Source organism: Equus asinus, chromosome 22 (genome assembly GCF_041296235.1).
Source record: "Equus asinus isolate D_3611 breed Donkey chromosome 22, EquAss-T2T_v2, whole genome shotgun sequence".
In the NCBI taxonomy this organism is placed as follows: domain Eukaryota; kingdom Metazoa; phylum Chordata; class Mammalia; order Perissodactyla; family Equidae; genus Equus; species Equus asinus.
In genome coordinates this window covers 14,443,083-14,459,920 of record NC_091811.1, presented here as the reverse complement: position 1 = coordinate 14,459,920, position 16,838 = coordinate 14,443,083, and the positions used below count along the sequence as shown (strand labels likewise).

The window sequence follows — 16,838 nt, the reverse complement described above, 5'->3', positions numbered from 1 at the left end:
TGGGGAATGTTTAGGTTACATAAACGTTAAGCCTAGAATAAAAGCAAACCAAAGAGCTTTCTTGGCTTAAATGATAGCAAATAATTGGGATGTCCAGAGACAGACAACAACTTCTTATGGGGTTATTTTTTAAAGAAAGAAGCTAGGAAGTTAATACCCCCAAATTATATTTTACCATAATATGTCCACAAAATTAGGCCTCTTAGGTACTCCATGACCTCATAAATACCTGGGGCTCCTTGTGAGGCAGAAACATGTTTGAGAAAAACTTGACAAAAAAGGAACTTCTAATAGAGCAGCCAAGTAGTTTTAGCTAATATTAACAATTTCTAGGCTCTAAGACAATGCAATTATCAATCAAGAAAGGAAGAGTACAACAATGTGAAGGCAATCCTGTGTATTAGCTTTATTTCAAAGAGATAAGCCAAAATACTAAGAACATTAAATACCTTTTTAGAAAAGCAGTCACATAGGCCACTTTTAAAACTAATATTTTTTATTCTTCTCTTCTTCCGTTACAAATACAACTCCCTATAAAAAGTTAGCAAATATCAGAGGTCAAATCTTACAAATTAACCAATTAAAACAGTCAAAGACACAGGTCAATAGATCACTCTGGGGTTTAAAATCAAAGTCTGGATAACTGATAGGTCAGTGGCAGATGCCAGGCAAACAGTGACCCTTCAGAGAGTACTGTGATTACAGGAGGCTAGAAAGGAACTGTAGTTTGGTGACTTTAAGCCTTGGGCCTCGAGTTAACAATAGGTGATTTTTGGCTTTTATATTTGGGTGACTTGTGGTAGTTTTTATAGCTGATGCCATGGTAGGTGAGAACCTTTAAGATTAAAAGAGCTACTACTCTCTTCCTCTCCCTAGTACAAAAGTTGATCATTTCACTGGCAACATAGGAAGCACTTAAAACAATGAGCTTTGCCAGATATTAGAGCAAAGTAAGAAGTATGAAGGGATCAAATAAGTACCTCAGTACAGCTTATGAGAAAGAACAGAGGAAGGAAGTTTTGGCTAGATAAATGAGTTTCAGGGAAAGTGGTTTTCAAAATTAGTTTTCATGTACTATAAAAATTATCAAAACCACGACAGGTTAGTAATTTTAGGGTCATAATAAAGGATGGGAGAAATCATTTGTTAAAATAATCTTTCCGCTTTCACTGTTCCTATTCTAGAGTTCTAGATCTTAAGAGACGATGTGTAGTATAAAGATTACTGAATTCAGGCAGAAGTTCTGAGTGCTGACGTGTATAATTTGAGGCAAGTCATTTCATCTCATCTGTAAAATGGAGATAACTTCTTGTTTATAGGATTATTTAGAGGATCAAATGAAATACAGTTATGCATCGCTTAACGAGGGGAATACCTTCTAAGAAATGTATTAGGCAATTCTGTCATTGTTTGAACATCACAGACTATACTTACACAAACCTAGGTAGTATAGCGTACTACACACCTAGACTATAAGGTACTAATCTTATGGGACCACCAGTGTATGTTCAGACTGACACTGACTGAAATGTCATTATGCGGTGCATGACTATAATGCACGGCAGAACACCTGGTTCACTGCCTGAGACACTGAAGGCACTTTTTAAGATCACAGTCTCATGACTATATCCTACTATACACAAAATATTTTGCATCTTGAAATAACTGCCTGCAGCACTGCTTCCCAAAATGTGCAGGCCACTTACATCAGAATTACCTGTTCTCTCTGTTAAAGGTGTAGCTGAGACCCATCCCAAACCTACAGACTGAAAGTATCTTGGGGGTAAAAACTAAGAAGCCTACATTTTTAATCAGCTCCCAAGTAATTCTCATATATTCTAAATTAGATCATCACTGAAACCTTATGATATCGCCTTCTGTAAATTCAGAGCTACTTAATTCCTTCCTAAAATAAGCTGTTTCTGTTCTGTGTAATATTTAGCTTCTGAAGTATGGGCAGTAAAGAAAATAATTGATCAAAATGTTCCTACTGTAGCAAACTATATCGAAGACAGAAAAGGGAGATAACTTCTGTGCAACAAAAGTAAAAATAAAGGTACTACAAGAAGGTGAAAATTTATAAAGTGCTAATCCGATAGTAGGTGAACTCAAGAAAAGTGTTTTGGGAGCTGGTAAAGGGAATTGGGAAAATGAACTGTGTTTCTTTGGGCTGTCCAGATTTGAGATATCAGCCTATTTGTGATGCCACCCCTGAACCAACAGACAACTCTACTCCTACTTCCAATCCTCTTAATCCAGTCCAGTCACCATTCACGCTAATCTAGAGGATGAGAAAGTTACCAATTTATCAGTATTTGCTGCCAAGAAAAGTGGTCCCATGTCTCTTAAAATCTAATTCTGCACTATACTCACTGGCTTCCAGTTTCAAATTAAATTTATCACTGTCTTTCAAATAAGGAAGACAACATTTTCCCTTTTGTGATTTTGGCTATAGGTCGATTCCTAAACCTAGCTTTCTCACCATTCCAAAAGAGTATATAAGTTTTCTTGAGATCTTCATCGGTACACAGATTCTACCCCAGCCTATAGACTATATAACAATTTAACCCTGGTAATCTAGCAAGAAAAAAACAGTCCTCCTCCTTCTAATCTTTTTTATCATGTTCATTCACTAACAATGAAACTCCAGTTCTACTTTTGTTTGAAAAGGCTCACTGGATCAAAAAGCAAACTAAAGTTTAGAATGTCAACTGAATCCACAGAAGATTTTGACACAGGAGGAAAAGACTATGCAGTAGCCTGGAAAGTTAAGAACACAGAACTGGCTAACTGCATATTAAGTTCTAATAGTTACTTCCCTCCTCTCATTATTTCTGGGAGATGTACTTACCAAATCACAAAAATAATTATTAAAAAACTCTGCAGCTACAAGCTGTTCAAATATACACTGATAAAAGATTTAACTTTCTAAAAAATATACATTTTTATTTGTTTATTTTTTTAAGGAAGATTAGTCCTGAGCTAACATATGCTGTCAATCCTCCTCTTTTTTTTCGCTGAGGAAGACTGGCCCTAAGCTAACATCCATGCCCATCTTCCTCTACTTTATATGTGGGATGCCTGCCACAGCACGGCTTGTCAAGTGGTGCAAATGTGTGCACCCGGGATCCAAACTAGTGAACCCTAGGCCGCCGAAGTGGAACATGCGAACTTAACTGCTGTGTCACCAGGCCAGCCCAAGATTTAACATTACAGTACAAATAGGTTACTGTAGGGTTTGGATTTGGGGAAATGTGTGTTTGAAAGAGAAATATATTAAAGAGGAAATAATGCTAGTTTGACATTTCGTGTCCTGCTATATGGTTTCATATTTACACAAGAAAAAATATTTGGCATATTATATTTTCTTCACTTCTTAGAGCATATTATTGCGCTGGGAAAAAAGAAGGCCTGATAATTTAGTGATATTCTTAGCTCAGTTACTTGACTGCGCTTTTGTTATTTTGGCATTCAATCTCTTTTGCACCAAGGTTCCTTGCAAAATCCAGATTTGAAAAATTAAAACAATGCACTTAATGAAGTACAATATAACATATGTTCAGAATCCTTGTATATATTTTTTTGGTGTTCTCAACATTAAGTGACCAACCACCAACCCTCTCAGTCAGCCCGTCTGATGGATTTTCCAAGACTCAGGAATTTCAGTGCTAAAACTAGGAAAGTCGTAGGCAAATTGGGACAGCTGGTCACCCTATCTCAACATCACCATGGCTTGTTTGTGTGCTCACTCATTTAGGTAATCTAGCCTTTGATTATCTGTGCTAACAGGAGATATAAACTGATAAAGCCACTGACAATGTAACTACTTTGGCAGAGACAACAGTATTTTTAAAAAGCTTTTAAAATCAGAGTGACTAACAAATAATAGAAGCGAGAGGGAGAAGTGTATAAACTTTCTCTCTTTATTTACCAAGCCAAACTTCTTATGGAAGTAGTAACAGGTAAGGAAAAGGCCCACAGTAAGAGGGTAAAAAAGGTAAAGGGAAAAAAGTCTATTTTTTTTTACAAGTAAGATGATTAAATATTTATTCTAATACAGAAAAAGATGTTACTTAAATATTAGCTTGAAAGAATTTGCTCCTTCAGGTTAACTTGTTTTACTCTTGGTACCAATTAGATTGAAAGGGACAGAGTTCAGGGAGAAAAAGATTCTGAACCTTAAAATTAATTTTTTGAAAATAGTTCATTATTTTCAAAATAAATTTCAGTTTGAAGTTAATTTGATAATGATGGAAGAGAGAGGGTTTTTTTTTTTTTTTTTGAGGAAGATTAGCCCTGAGCTAACTGCTGCCAATCCTCCTCTTTTTGCTGAGGAAGACTGGCCCTGAGCTAACATCTGTGCCCATCTTCCTCTACTTTATATTTGGGATGCCTACCACAGCATGGCCTGTCAAATGGTGCCATGTCTGCACCCAGGATCCGAACCGGTGAACCCCGGGCCGCCGAAGTGGAATGTGCGCACTTAACCACTGAGCCACCAGGCCGGCCCCAAGAGTTTTTTAAAAAACCTTTTTTCTACATTATTCTGATAGCATTTTTCTTTTTCTAAAACATCTTGAAATTGAGGCGAGGCGCATTTAAGTAATCCTTTAAAGTTTTCTCAATCTGCACATTTTTGGGGAAAGGTAATTACTAGTTAGAAAAATGGTAAATGTACATTTACCTAAATATGAATGAACCCTACAAGTTATTTTTTGCTGCATGATATTTTAAAGAACACAGACTTCCCTAAAAATCAATCTTTTCCTGTCATCATTTTGTTTTGAAGATATGTGCGATGCATTAATTTGGTTTTCCTAGACAACACACCACCATACTTCAAATTGAGAAAGTTATAAAATTCTTTACAAAGCTTTGAAAGAAACACACTTTTTATTTAGTAAAACTAGTGTCAGGAACAAACTTGGAGAACCGTAAAAACTGCAAAACAGGAAAAATGTTTACAATCTAAAGTAATTTCTGTTTAAAATTAAACATTTTATAGAAATATAGCATTTACTAAGTTTCTTTTACGTAAGCTAATGACAGGTTAAGGCACACACTGCTTACCTTTGTACGTGTTTTAACAGTTTAAAATAGACATTTTCTCTGAATAGTCAGTTAGTCCTTTTGCTCCATCAAAACATAGATGATAACCTTCTAAATTTTTTTAAAATACCTATAACGTTAGGAGCAAATCTCAGGGCTCATTTAAAAATAATGATCACATATTAACACTTACATTGCATCTTTGGTTAACAAGTGCTTTCATATAGAGTCTCTCTCCCTAGCCTCATAACCCTGAGAGTAAGCAGGGCATGTGTTAACTTAATTTCATAGCAGATGAAGAAAAAACTGCCTGTAGTGTTTACATGCTACAGGAAGATAACAGGAATAACAGATGAACCAAACCATATTTAAAATGCTGAGCAGAGGAGAGGGGAGAAATTGTTAAGTGAAAAGGAGAAAAAAAGAGAACGTAAAAGGTTCATGATGGTTATAAACCTTGTAGGAAGGACAACAGGAAAGCCTGAGAAAGAAACACCATGTCTTACTGCCAGTCCTGAAACTGCCATACAATTAAAGAAGAAAGAAAAGGGAGATGATTCTGCCAAACACTGAACTGCCACTATTTCAGTATCCAAAGAGAAACAGTTAACCTTTCATCAGCCTCTTTAATAAACAAGTTCAGACGAGAATAAATTCAAATGAAAGATAAAAATAATATATACACATAGCTAACGTATCTATTAAACTGCTTTAAAATGTTTATAATATAGAAAAATGCCTATGATATTAGCAAAGCAAGATACAAAATGAATAGACAGTATGACAAGATATAAAACAATCTATATAGAAAAAGGATTGGAAGGAAATGCACTACAATATTTACAGCTGCTGTCCTTGGTAGGTTACACTATGGGATATACATTTAACTATATATTCATCTTTTAAAAATGAGTGGAAAGTTTTTATTAAGTATAATTTAAATGTAAGCACCATCTAGTTTTCAACTACGTTTTGTACTTACATCTCAATTATTGGTGGGGTGGGGATATTAGTGACAGAATCTGGTCTGGAAGCCAGGGAACCAGGGTTCTACTTTTGGTTTTGCCACTAATTAGCTCCGTGACTTTGGTTACAACCATTTATCTTCACTGAGTCCTGGTTTCATCATTTGTAAAATTAAGAGCCTGGACAAGGTGACCTCTTCAAGCTCTACCAAGTATTTGACTGAGGAGGGAAGTAAGGGAATAATGACACAGTTGTATTTATTCTGTTCATATATTCAAACTGAGGAGCTATTAAAATTCTGAATATCAAGTGGTATAATGAGCAAAATAAAATTAAAACTATGAAATTACTAATAATCTTGGTGGGAACCATAGTATGTGCCTCCAGTCATTTTAATGAACTGAGATTTTTCATAAACTCCATCAGTCTTTCTCAGAAGTTCACAATGTTAATATTACCTAAAGAATGGCCATCATATACTTACTATACTTAAAATTTAGGGCTTAAAATTTTAAAATAATACCTTTAAAAGTCTCAATTATTTTTTGCAAAGATTTGAAAAAAATTATAGTTCCTTTAGGAGAGTGCACCAAGGCCCAAGTGTGGATAAGACACAGACCAAAAGGGAAGATTAATCCCTTAGTTTCAGGTCTTTAGAACAAATTTTAACTCAATTTGCCAAAACTCTTAGACTAGTGGCCCAGAATTTTTTTCAGGCCATTGTGGGGACCTGACAAGGTATTAGTTCTCCAAGTCATCCTATATGAAAGGCACAAGACTATTTTGAAACTTGTTATGCCAACGCATATGAAATACACTGCAGCCCAGGGTTATCACATAGCTCCCCCTGCTCTTGCCTCATCATGTTCACTAAGTATATGATTTTTAAAACACAATATTTCTTCTATTAAGCACACTGACTTAAGAGCCTCATAATTCAAAAAAGTCTATAAAAACTATAGAAAACATACTATGTTGGAAGCCTAAATCCTGGCATCAAAATCAGACTATTAAGATATCAAACACATTTCTCCACAACCGTTGTTCTTCGTCCTCTCACACCTGACTACAGAGTGGAACTCACCTTGTCCTTGCAGGGCCTTTGGCAGTTCTGTGCTGCACACACAGCGTTCTCATCGTCAGATTCCTCTGCTCCTGACCAGTCATACTTGGAGGGGATGTCCAGCACTTTTTTCTCTCTCTTCTTCTCAGTATTCTCTTTCACAAGTTCAACTTTGGCTGCAGCAGCCTTCTCCTTCTTTTTCTTTCTCTCTTCTTCTTTTGCTAGTTTCTTGGCCAGTTTGTTCAGCTCTTTTGATTTTTCTGCACTTAATTTTAACTTCTTCTTTTTAGGTTTATCCATTTTCTTTAACTCCTTGGACTTCTGTTTTCCTTCTCCAAAAAGCTGCTCTACTTTTTCTAGCTTCCGTTTCCGTTTCTTCTCTGAAGAGTCCTTTCCTTTTATTTTTAATGGTTTCTCTTCCATGCTGTCATCCTTCAAAAATATAAAATTAGAAACAATTATAAAGCCAGATATTTAGAAAGTTTTATTCTCTTCTATGAAGTACTGAGAATAGGCAAATTCATAGAGATAGAAAGTAGAAGAGAGGTTACCAAGGGCTGCAGGGAGGAGAAAATGGGATTTATTGTTTAAATGGGTACAGAGTTTCTGTTTGGGAGGATTACAAAATTCTGGAAATGGATAGTAATCATAGCTGCATAACACTGTAAATGTAATTAATATAACTAATTGTATGCTTAAAAAAGATTAAGATTGTAAATTTTATGTTGTGTACATTATACAATAAATATTCTAAAGATATTCAAAAGACATTTTAAGAAGGCAAATATAACAGTCAATGAAGATAACAGTAGAAAAAAATGGCAAGCTTTAAATAAAAAATCTGACTTATAGCTTACCAGAGGGAAAGAGGGCAAAAAAGTTAATTGTTAGCATATATTAATATAATCTGTAGCATCTCTGTTTGAGGTGAAAACGTACACAGAAAATGAAATGTAGTAAAATGTACACTAAATTACGTCCTAACTTTTTTGGACTTCATTTACCACTATTAAAGTTTATTATTACCTCAACTAATAAATTCCTGGTGGTTAAGAAGGTATCAAAAATGTCGGCAAAACATATACAATCGTATGCATGATCTCATTACAAAGTGTATGCAGTGACTTTGGCAAGGGCCAGAAAATAACTGATGTGACAAAGCAAAAAAAATTTGTCATTTTTCTTTCCAACTTGCTAATATTGTTCCTATTATGTGTGAATGTAATAAGCATTAAAAATTTTAACAGTAAAAGTATGTCTACTAACAGAAACAAACACTGAAAAACATAAGCTTGATAATTACTTAAGAACCAACATTTGAGAATTCATTTTTCCATAGATTTGAGACTGGAAATCTTTGACAGGAACCTAAAGTCTGCAGAATCCAAAAGAACAATGCATTAGAAGTGCCTTAAGTCTATCACATCTTGAACACGATATTTAACCTCTCAATACTTTGTGTTTCTCCTTAGATATAAAATAAAGAGGATCACGAGACAATGGATGTGAAGAAAATGCTTTGTAAGCTGGAAAACACTATCTAAATTAGGCTACCTTCAATCCGACTTCCAAACCAAAAACAAACTGCAGTATGCTAAGCATATCTGTATCAACTGTTGGTGACATTGCACCATTCCATTACACGGAAACAAGTAATGGAAAAGAATAATGAAAAGAATACTAGGAGTCAAATGTCAGAGTAGGAATCCAGCTCTCCTTGTTTTTCCTAGATGTGGACCTCAGACAAGTTTCCACATCTCTGATTTTTAATTTCTTCATATGCAGAATGGGCTAAATACTTGCCCTGTCTATTCTTTCCCCTCTCCCTTTCAGGATTATGGTAAAGATCAAGTGAGATCATGGATATAAAAACATTGTATAAATTACAAATGCTACACAAGTGTAATATACGAATGTAGACTCTCCCTCCCACTCCAATCTATTTTAACCACTTCTATTTAACCATTCCCTTGCTTCTTCTTTTTAACCACTATATATTCTCCTGCCTAACTTTTGGGCCTTCAACAGTGGGAGACCAGGCTAAGGAAGTTGTTCTAAACTTCTGGTTTCCAGTACCCCCCTTTTCTTTTTTAGCTGAAATGGTCTTTTTTTCCCAAATTAAATATTACATAAAATCTCAATAAAGAAAACTTTGGCTTAATGGGAATGTAGGACAGCCAGAGTGTTACCCACTCGGCCATCCCCTTGCCGGTATTTGTGGTACCTCCAAGGAACTTGGGCATTCTAAATAGTTTTAAAACCACTGTGTAAGTAAGCTTTAAATCCATACCTCCATGATATGCAAGAATCTGTCTTCAGAGGGTGGGTGTGTGGCCTGCAAAATTCGCCATATGTGTTGAGTCTCGTCCAGAGACACTTCTAGGAGATCTCCAACCATCATAAGTTCTTCTAGCTGGGCTTTGGCTCCAGGTGACAACTCCAACACTGGAGGTTCTAAACTTCGGGGCACCAAAGGGCTCTTCCGAGGTTGTTTCCTTGGGGTGCTAGAACCTTTCCAAGGAAATGTAAGACAAAACAAAAAAATGCAAACTACAGAAAAAAACCATAATGTTGGGGGAGGAATGGTCCCTCCTCCCCCAATATTTACGTTAGATATCTGGATTCACTGCATCAGTACGAAAGTGAAAATGAAACTAAAAACAAATGTAGAACAAAAAGATCTAGAATTCTAATGTATACTGTAAAAAACCGATTTAGAGTAAAAAAAACTGGTTCCTTGATTCCTTTTTTTTTTTTTTTCAATTTTAACCAAGCTTTTAGGTAGTCATTTTTTTGTTTGTTGTTTTTTGTTGTTGTTTTTGAGGAAGATTAGCCCTGAGCTAACAACTGCCGCCAACCCTCCTCTTTTTTGCTGAGGAAGACTGGCCCTGAGCTAACATCCGTGCCCATCTTCCTCTATTTTATGTGGGACGCCTGCCACAGCACGGCTTGTCAAGCGGTGCCATGTCCGCACCTGGGATCTGAACTGGTGAACCCCAGGCTGCCAAAGCGGAACATGTGCACTTAACCACTGTGCTACCAGGCTGGCCCTCCTTACTGATTCTTTATCCTGTGACTGGAAGGGAAGGGGAGTGGAAAGAATCTCTTAACTCATGTTCTCTCCATTTTAGAGAATACCAAAAGATTAAGCACACAGTTGCCTTATATAAATAAGCAGCTATCTTCCTAATGAACAGACAATAACATGCTACTCCATAAAATCTTGAATTTTACTCTGAAGAGAAAAACATCCTCCATTTTCCAGAGATATGACTTAAAGCAGTGTGACTTATTTTCATGGGGAAAAAGGAAAAGTGACCATAATAGAGAAATTATCTACCAAGGAAAGGAAGAACTTGCTGACAATTAAAGCTTTCCAAAACTAGAATGAATACTCTTAAAAAGCAGCATGTTCCTCAACAACTGGTAATGAACAAACAGAGGCTAAATGACTACCTATCAGGGATTTTCTATAAATAAGAGATGAGACTAGATGGCCTCTAAAGTTCTTCTGATTAGGAATCAATAATTCTGTTTAAGTTTTCAGGTTATCACCTAATGACAGAAAACACACAGAGGGAGTGGCTTTTCCTGATCAAAATTGCATTTTCAGGTTCTATTAGCATTTCATGGCCAGGATTTGTATTTAAGAGGAATTCAGTCTAATTAATTACAATGTTTTTTCTCACTGGTTTGAGGCTTATCTTCACCACATTGTTTTAAAGGTTAATACCTTGAGAACAACTCTTAGAAGCAGAAGAATAAGCATGTTCTGCACAGAATGAAGGTGCCGTCCACATGTGAGTGACCACCTCCTCAGACTTGATGGGAATCTCTTCATCACAAAAAAGATTGGGTTCCAGACTACTAGAGGACTTCACGCTGGCTGTGTCCTAAAGAAGAAACAAAGAGCCGTATTCAGAATTAGAACCACTTAACTTATTCTCTGACGAGATCTAAATGCAGGCTTTCAGGTTAAAGCTTCTAATATAACATACTAAAACCATGACCTTAAAATTAAATACATGGTATTAAATAAGTAAAAATGTCCACTGGGGGGAAAACAGTAATCACCACAGTTTCAAGCCAAAAGAGAAAGAGTGAAGCTCAAAAATAATCCAGAGAGACAATGAACCTACAAGAAAATTACCATTAAGTAATCTAATCTCTGTAATCTAGTGGTAGGTTTGGCACTCTCACTGCCAAGGCCCAGGTTCATTTCTCAGTCAGGGAACCACACCACACACCTGTTGGTTGTCATACTGTGGTGGCTGCATGTTGCTGCGATGATGAAATCTCTGCCACTGGTATTTCAAATACCAGCAGGGTCACCCACGGTGGACAGGTTTCAGCGGAGCTTCCAGACTACACAGACTAGGGAGAAGGACCTGGCCACCCACTTCTGAAAAACTGGCCATGGAAACCCTGTGAACAGCAGCAGAGCATTGTCTGACAGAGCGCCAGAAGATGAGAGGATGGTACAAGAAGACCGGCAGGTTCCACTCTGCTGGACACAGGGTTGCTAGGAGTCAGAACTGACTCCATGGCACTCACAACAAAATCTACCTTCTACAGTCTACAATTCATAAAAACTCCTATACCCACAAGTTAGGGAACTTTAACACTTTAAAAAAAACATCAAATGGACTTAGGAGGGGAAGAAAGGTTTAGATGTAGCACCTGAAGGACACAAATCATTTAATCCTCTCTGAAGGTTTTCAAACCTAGAAGCTTACCAACTGCTATGAATACAATGAAGAGTCTGATGGATATAATTCAAATTATACAATTATGACAGCTCTGATTAGGTCTTAGATAATTCTCCCCTGCAGTTAGTTTCCATAAGCTCACATATATGGCTTTAATGGTCAGAGTGCATCAGGAAGACAGAAATCATAGGTATTTCAACAAACGATTTAACAAAGTGAACTGGTCAAATGTAAATTAAAGGCTTGAAAAGGCAAAATGAAAACATCGAAGTCATACCAAGATAACTGCAAGAAAGAGTTGCTACTCCTAGAGCTTGAGATAACAGGGAAAAGAAGGGGAGTTACCAGAACCTAAAAGCTCAGAGAAGGGGCCTTGTTGGGGGGGACCGTGACCTCTGTGGAAGAAGCACTGGCCAGTTAGTTCGGCTATCTCTAAAAGAACACAAAGGAGCTGGTGTCAGGGGTGTGAAAAAAACAACTAGAAATTGGAACCAGCTGCGACTGTGAGGGTTAAGAAAAAGACAAAACAGCATGCAGTTCAGATGATGACAGGCAGGGAGAATAAACTGGAAAAGATCAAGTCCCTTCTCACTATTCAAGCCTTTAAATTTTCTCTAATGCCCTCTATTGGCAAAAAGGAGGCAGCAGGCAAAGGACAAATGTGTAGAGCAGTGGTTGGCAAACTATAGGCTGTGGGCCAAACCCGGTAGGCAGCCTGTTTTTTGTATGGCGTGTGAGCTAAGAATAGTTTTCACATTTTCAGAGTTGTGAAAAAATATACATATACATATATATATGCAATAGAGACCATATGTGGCTTGCAGAGCCTAAAATATTTACTATGCATCATTATATATAATATTATATAGTATTAATATACATTAGTGTTTATTTGTACATATATATTACTTTGCAGAAAACGTATACAAACCGCTGGAGTAGAGTCCCAGCCCCAGCATCACAAAGCACAGTATAAAAGAGTGGGTTAGGAAATGAGAGAATAGCTTAATGACTAATGCAACACCTGATTCTCTTTGTAGGGTGCATCAGAGGAAGACCTACTGTTATCGTGAGACTATCCTTAATTAAACAAGATACTTAAAAGGTTTTATAAGAGGATCTGGAAGACAATGCCACTCACTGAGAATTTAGGAATCGCAGTTCATAGTCGTCTTCCCTATTGAAGAATTTTTAAGTCCTAAGAAGCAACAGATCAGGGAGTACTTTAGTACTCTCCTACTTTAATTCCCAGATACTTCTTATCACTGACTGGAATTGTCTTTTCTGACCTTGACTCTACTCATTTCATTGTAACTTACATAGGGAACCTTCTATTAGGCTTTCGGAATGGAAAGGTCAGCGATTAGAAAATAATGATGGAAAGTAATAATAGGTAAAAACACTTTTCTTTATTTTTTTGAGGAAGATTAGCCCTGAGCTAACTGCTGTCAATCCTCCTCCTTTTGCTGAGGAAGAGTGGCCCTGAGCTAACATCCATGCCCATCCTCCTCCACTTTTTATGTATGGGATGCCTACCACAGCATGGCTTGCCATGTGGTGCCATGTCCCCACCTGGGATCCGAACCAGTGAACCCCAGGCCCCAAAGCGGAATGTGCGCACCCAACAGCTGCACCACTGGGCCAGCCCCTAAAAACACATTTTTAAAAAAACTACTTCCCTAAACGTGAAGAGATACAATATTGACTGTCTTAAGTTAAAGATGCATTTTCAGTCCCAGAGCAATCACCGAAAAATACGAAATAAAAAGAGGCACAGGTAAGAAGCCAATAAAGGAAATAAAATGAAGCATTAAAAAAAATTTGCCATTAACCCAAAAGAAGGCAGGAAAAGAGCAACTGAGGAACAAGAAACAAAAAACAAAAGATGTTGGGGCCAGCCTGGTGGCTGAGTGGTTAAGTTCGTGTCTTCCACTTTGGTAGCCAGGGGTTTCACCAGTTCGGATCCTGAGTGTGGACATGGTACCGCTCATCAAGCCATGCTGAGGCAGCATCCCACACAGCACAACTAGCAGGACCTGCAACTAGAATATACAACTGTGTACTGGGGGGCTTTGGGGAGAAGAAGAAGAAAAAGAAAAAAAGATTGGCAACAGATGTCAGCTCAGGTGCCAATCTTTAAAAAAAAAAAAGAGAGAGATTAATAAAAAATAAATAGCAAGATAGTCAATTTAAATCCAACCATGTCAACAATTACATCAAATGTAAATGGACTAAACACCCCCAATCAAAAGACAGAGATTGCTACACAGTCATGTATCACCTAATGACAGGGATACATTCTGAGAAATGCATCATTAGGCAATTTCATTGTGCAACAGAGTAAACTGAAGGGGAACAAAATGTGCCACCCCAAAATGTATCTCTCTAAATAAGGATTATTTTAGGCTGATTATTGTTAAGAAAGAAAAGACTGAAAGTTTTCTTATTACCTCCCCCTTGACCGCCTAAAAGAACTGAGATTAAAAAACCTGTTTCAGGAAGAGAGCTATCACCTCAGTGTAACATGAACCAGGTGGCAGACAGAGGGGAACCAAGAAAAGCCTGTTTGATGGGCTCCCTCTGTGTTCTTCTGTTTCTGCGTGGCCAAACAATTGTTTTCCAAATGGTTGCTCTTTTTCAGCTACCTGTGAATTGCCTTCCTTTCCTCTGAAGTCACTGACTCTCCCTACTCCCACCATCTTTGTCTTTTAGCTGAGAATAGTATTTAAGGTGAGGACTTTGGGCATTTTTGTAAGTTACTCGGTTTTCCTGGATTTCTCCCACGTATACATGTTATTAAACTTTTGTATTTCTCCTGTTAATCTGTCTCACGTCAATTTAATCCTTGACCAGCCAGAAGAATACAGAAGAGTACAGGAAAATTTCTTCCTCCCCTACACTACTTACACAAACCTAGATGGTATAGCCTACCACACATCTTACGGGACCACCATTGTATATGCAGTCCATTGTTGATTTAAACATCATTAAGTGGCACATGAATGTATTACTTAAAAAATAAAACAGAGGCCAGCCCAGTGGAGCAGGAGTTAAGTAAAAGCATGTTCTGCTTTGGCGGCCTGGGGTCCTCCAGTTCGGATCCCAGGTGCAGACCATGGCACCACTCATCAAGGCGAGCTGTGGCAGGCGTCCCACATAAAAAGTAGAGGAAGATGGGCATGGATATTAGCTCAGGGCTGATCTTCCTCAAAAAAAAAAAAAAAACCAACAAAAACAAGACTTAACCATACATTTTACAAAACATATAGGCAGAATTACAGACCAGAAAGGACCCTACTATATATGCTGTCTACAAGAGATACATTTTAAATATAAAACACAGATATGATGAAAGTAAAAGGACTGATAGACAGCAAGCTTAAACAAATTCTCTCCCTAAGGAGGAGAATTACATTTCAGTCCCACTAATGGCAAACAGCAGGAAAAGCGGAATGGCCTCACAGTGCGAAATGTGTTTTATATACAGATCTGTCACTCCACCTTATCTGGTGTTAGGTGAGACTAAAATCTCAGACAAATCTACTCTATTTCCAAAAATAGCTCAAGCCACTCAAGCATTAACGAGGGTGCAGAAGAAAAAAATGAAAGAATCTAACTTGCCTTTCTCTAAAATAAGCAATTATTGGAATATATAAAAGACCTTCCTGGGAGATAACAGTTACTACTATTTTATACCCTCCTTTCTGAGGTAATTCTACACATATATGCATTTGCAAAATATAAACTGTAATATGGATGGAGAGTTTCAGTAAAAGCAAACAATATGCTTTAAAAGCAAATAACCATATGAATATTTGAAAGAAGCTTATCCCAGACACAATCACAAAAGATTCATGACAGACTTTTCTTCATTAAATATATATTTTCCTAAGTAATGATTTTCTTGAATTGCTGCTCTGAGTATTTTAGTGGTGATCATAGGATATTAGATGCAAAATAATCAAACAGCGCAAAGCACAAACCATCTGTTTTAAACATTTAAATGCCATACTAATAAATACTAAGATCAAATGACTGATCTTATTTTTCTATATAATTACCCATTCTTCCTAAACCAGTAGGGACCTCTTCCTCAAGCAAAGATGTTAAATTCAAACTATTTTAAGGACTAATTCGTGGTCACAATCAGGGGACACCAAACAAAGAGAAAAATCACCAAGCCAATTGCACATAAATTGGCAAATAAAATTTTCATTATACAGTAAGTGCTTGCTCTATGGGAAAATATGCAAGTATAATTTTTTTTAACGCAAAGATACCAACATCAAGGTAAATTTAACCTTGAATTACCATAAGTCTTGCCAATGTTCTTCTCTTCTAAGATATCAAATATATTAACACTCTAAAATCCATCATTTCTTTTCTATCCTGCCAATACGCTCTACCAAAGAAGAGACTGTAAGCTAAGTCCCCTGTGTAAATATTGCAGAAAAGGACTATTGCATACAGCCATATCAATCTCCAGCCCTGAAATCATATAATACTTGTGATGCTTTGTTTTTATAGGTTACCGATCTGCTTCCAAGTGAAGTCCAGGCTGTCTAGTAGTTCCAGGGAACCGCTTGATCCTTAATGTGCTAGGAAGATGATAACCCAAGTATTGGGTTGGGTCTGCTATGGCAAAAGGCAATTCTAGTATTAGCTAACTAACTTATACATAGAATGGGCTGCATTCCCTTTCAGCTGCTCCTGGTCATCCTATACAACTTTATAAACAAAAAAGGTCATGAACTTCAGGGTAGCAAGGTGCTCAGAACCTTATTTTAACAGGCTAATTCAAGTTTAAACTTTTCTCAAGTCTTTAATTCATATAACTAAAAATTCTCTAACCTTTAAAAAAAAAAAGGGGGGGGGGGCTGGCCCCATGGCCAAGTGGTTAAGTTCGTGTGCTCTGCTTCAGCAGGCCAGGATTTCACAGGTTCGGATCTTGGGTGCGGACCTAGAACTGCTCATCAAGCCATGCTGAGGCGGCGTCCCACATGCCACAACCAGAAGGACCCAGTTGTGTCCTTCTAGAAGTTGTATATAAA

The 16,838-nt window shown here is 37.2% G+C and overlaps 1 protein-coding gene across 2 annotated transcripts in view; it reads right to left on the bottom strand.

Moving 5' to 3' along the window:
- The window catches only part of KDM5A (lysine demethylase 5A), a 98,512-nt gene that overhangs the window by 12,124 nt on the left and 69,550 nt on the right, over window positions 1–16,838 (bottom strand). The window contains exons 25-28 of one of the 2 annotated variants that reach the window (XM_014841803.3): window positions 10,812–10,971; window positions 9,369–9,589; window positions 7,100–7,510; window positions 577–6,234 (exon numbers count right to left, since the gene is read on the bottom strand). In XM_014841803.3, the coding sequence (XP_014697289.2) occupies window positions 6,220–6,234; window positions 7,100–7,510; window positions 9,369–9,589; window positions 10,812–10,971 (807 nt within the window). In that variant the 3' untranslated portion in view covers window positions 577–6,219. Of the gene's footprint in view, window positions 1–576; window positions 6,235–7,099; window positions 7,511–9,368; window positions 9,590–10,811; window positions 10,972–16,838 lie in introns of those variants that run through there. The other variant, XM_014841804.3, reaches the window with a different exon arrangement.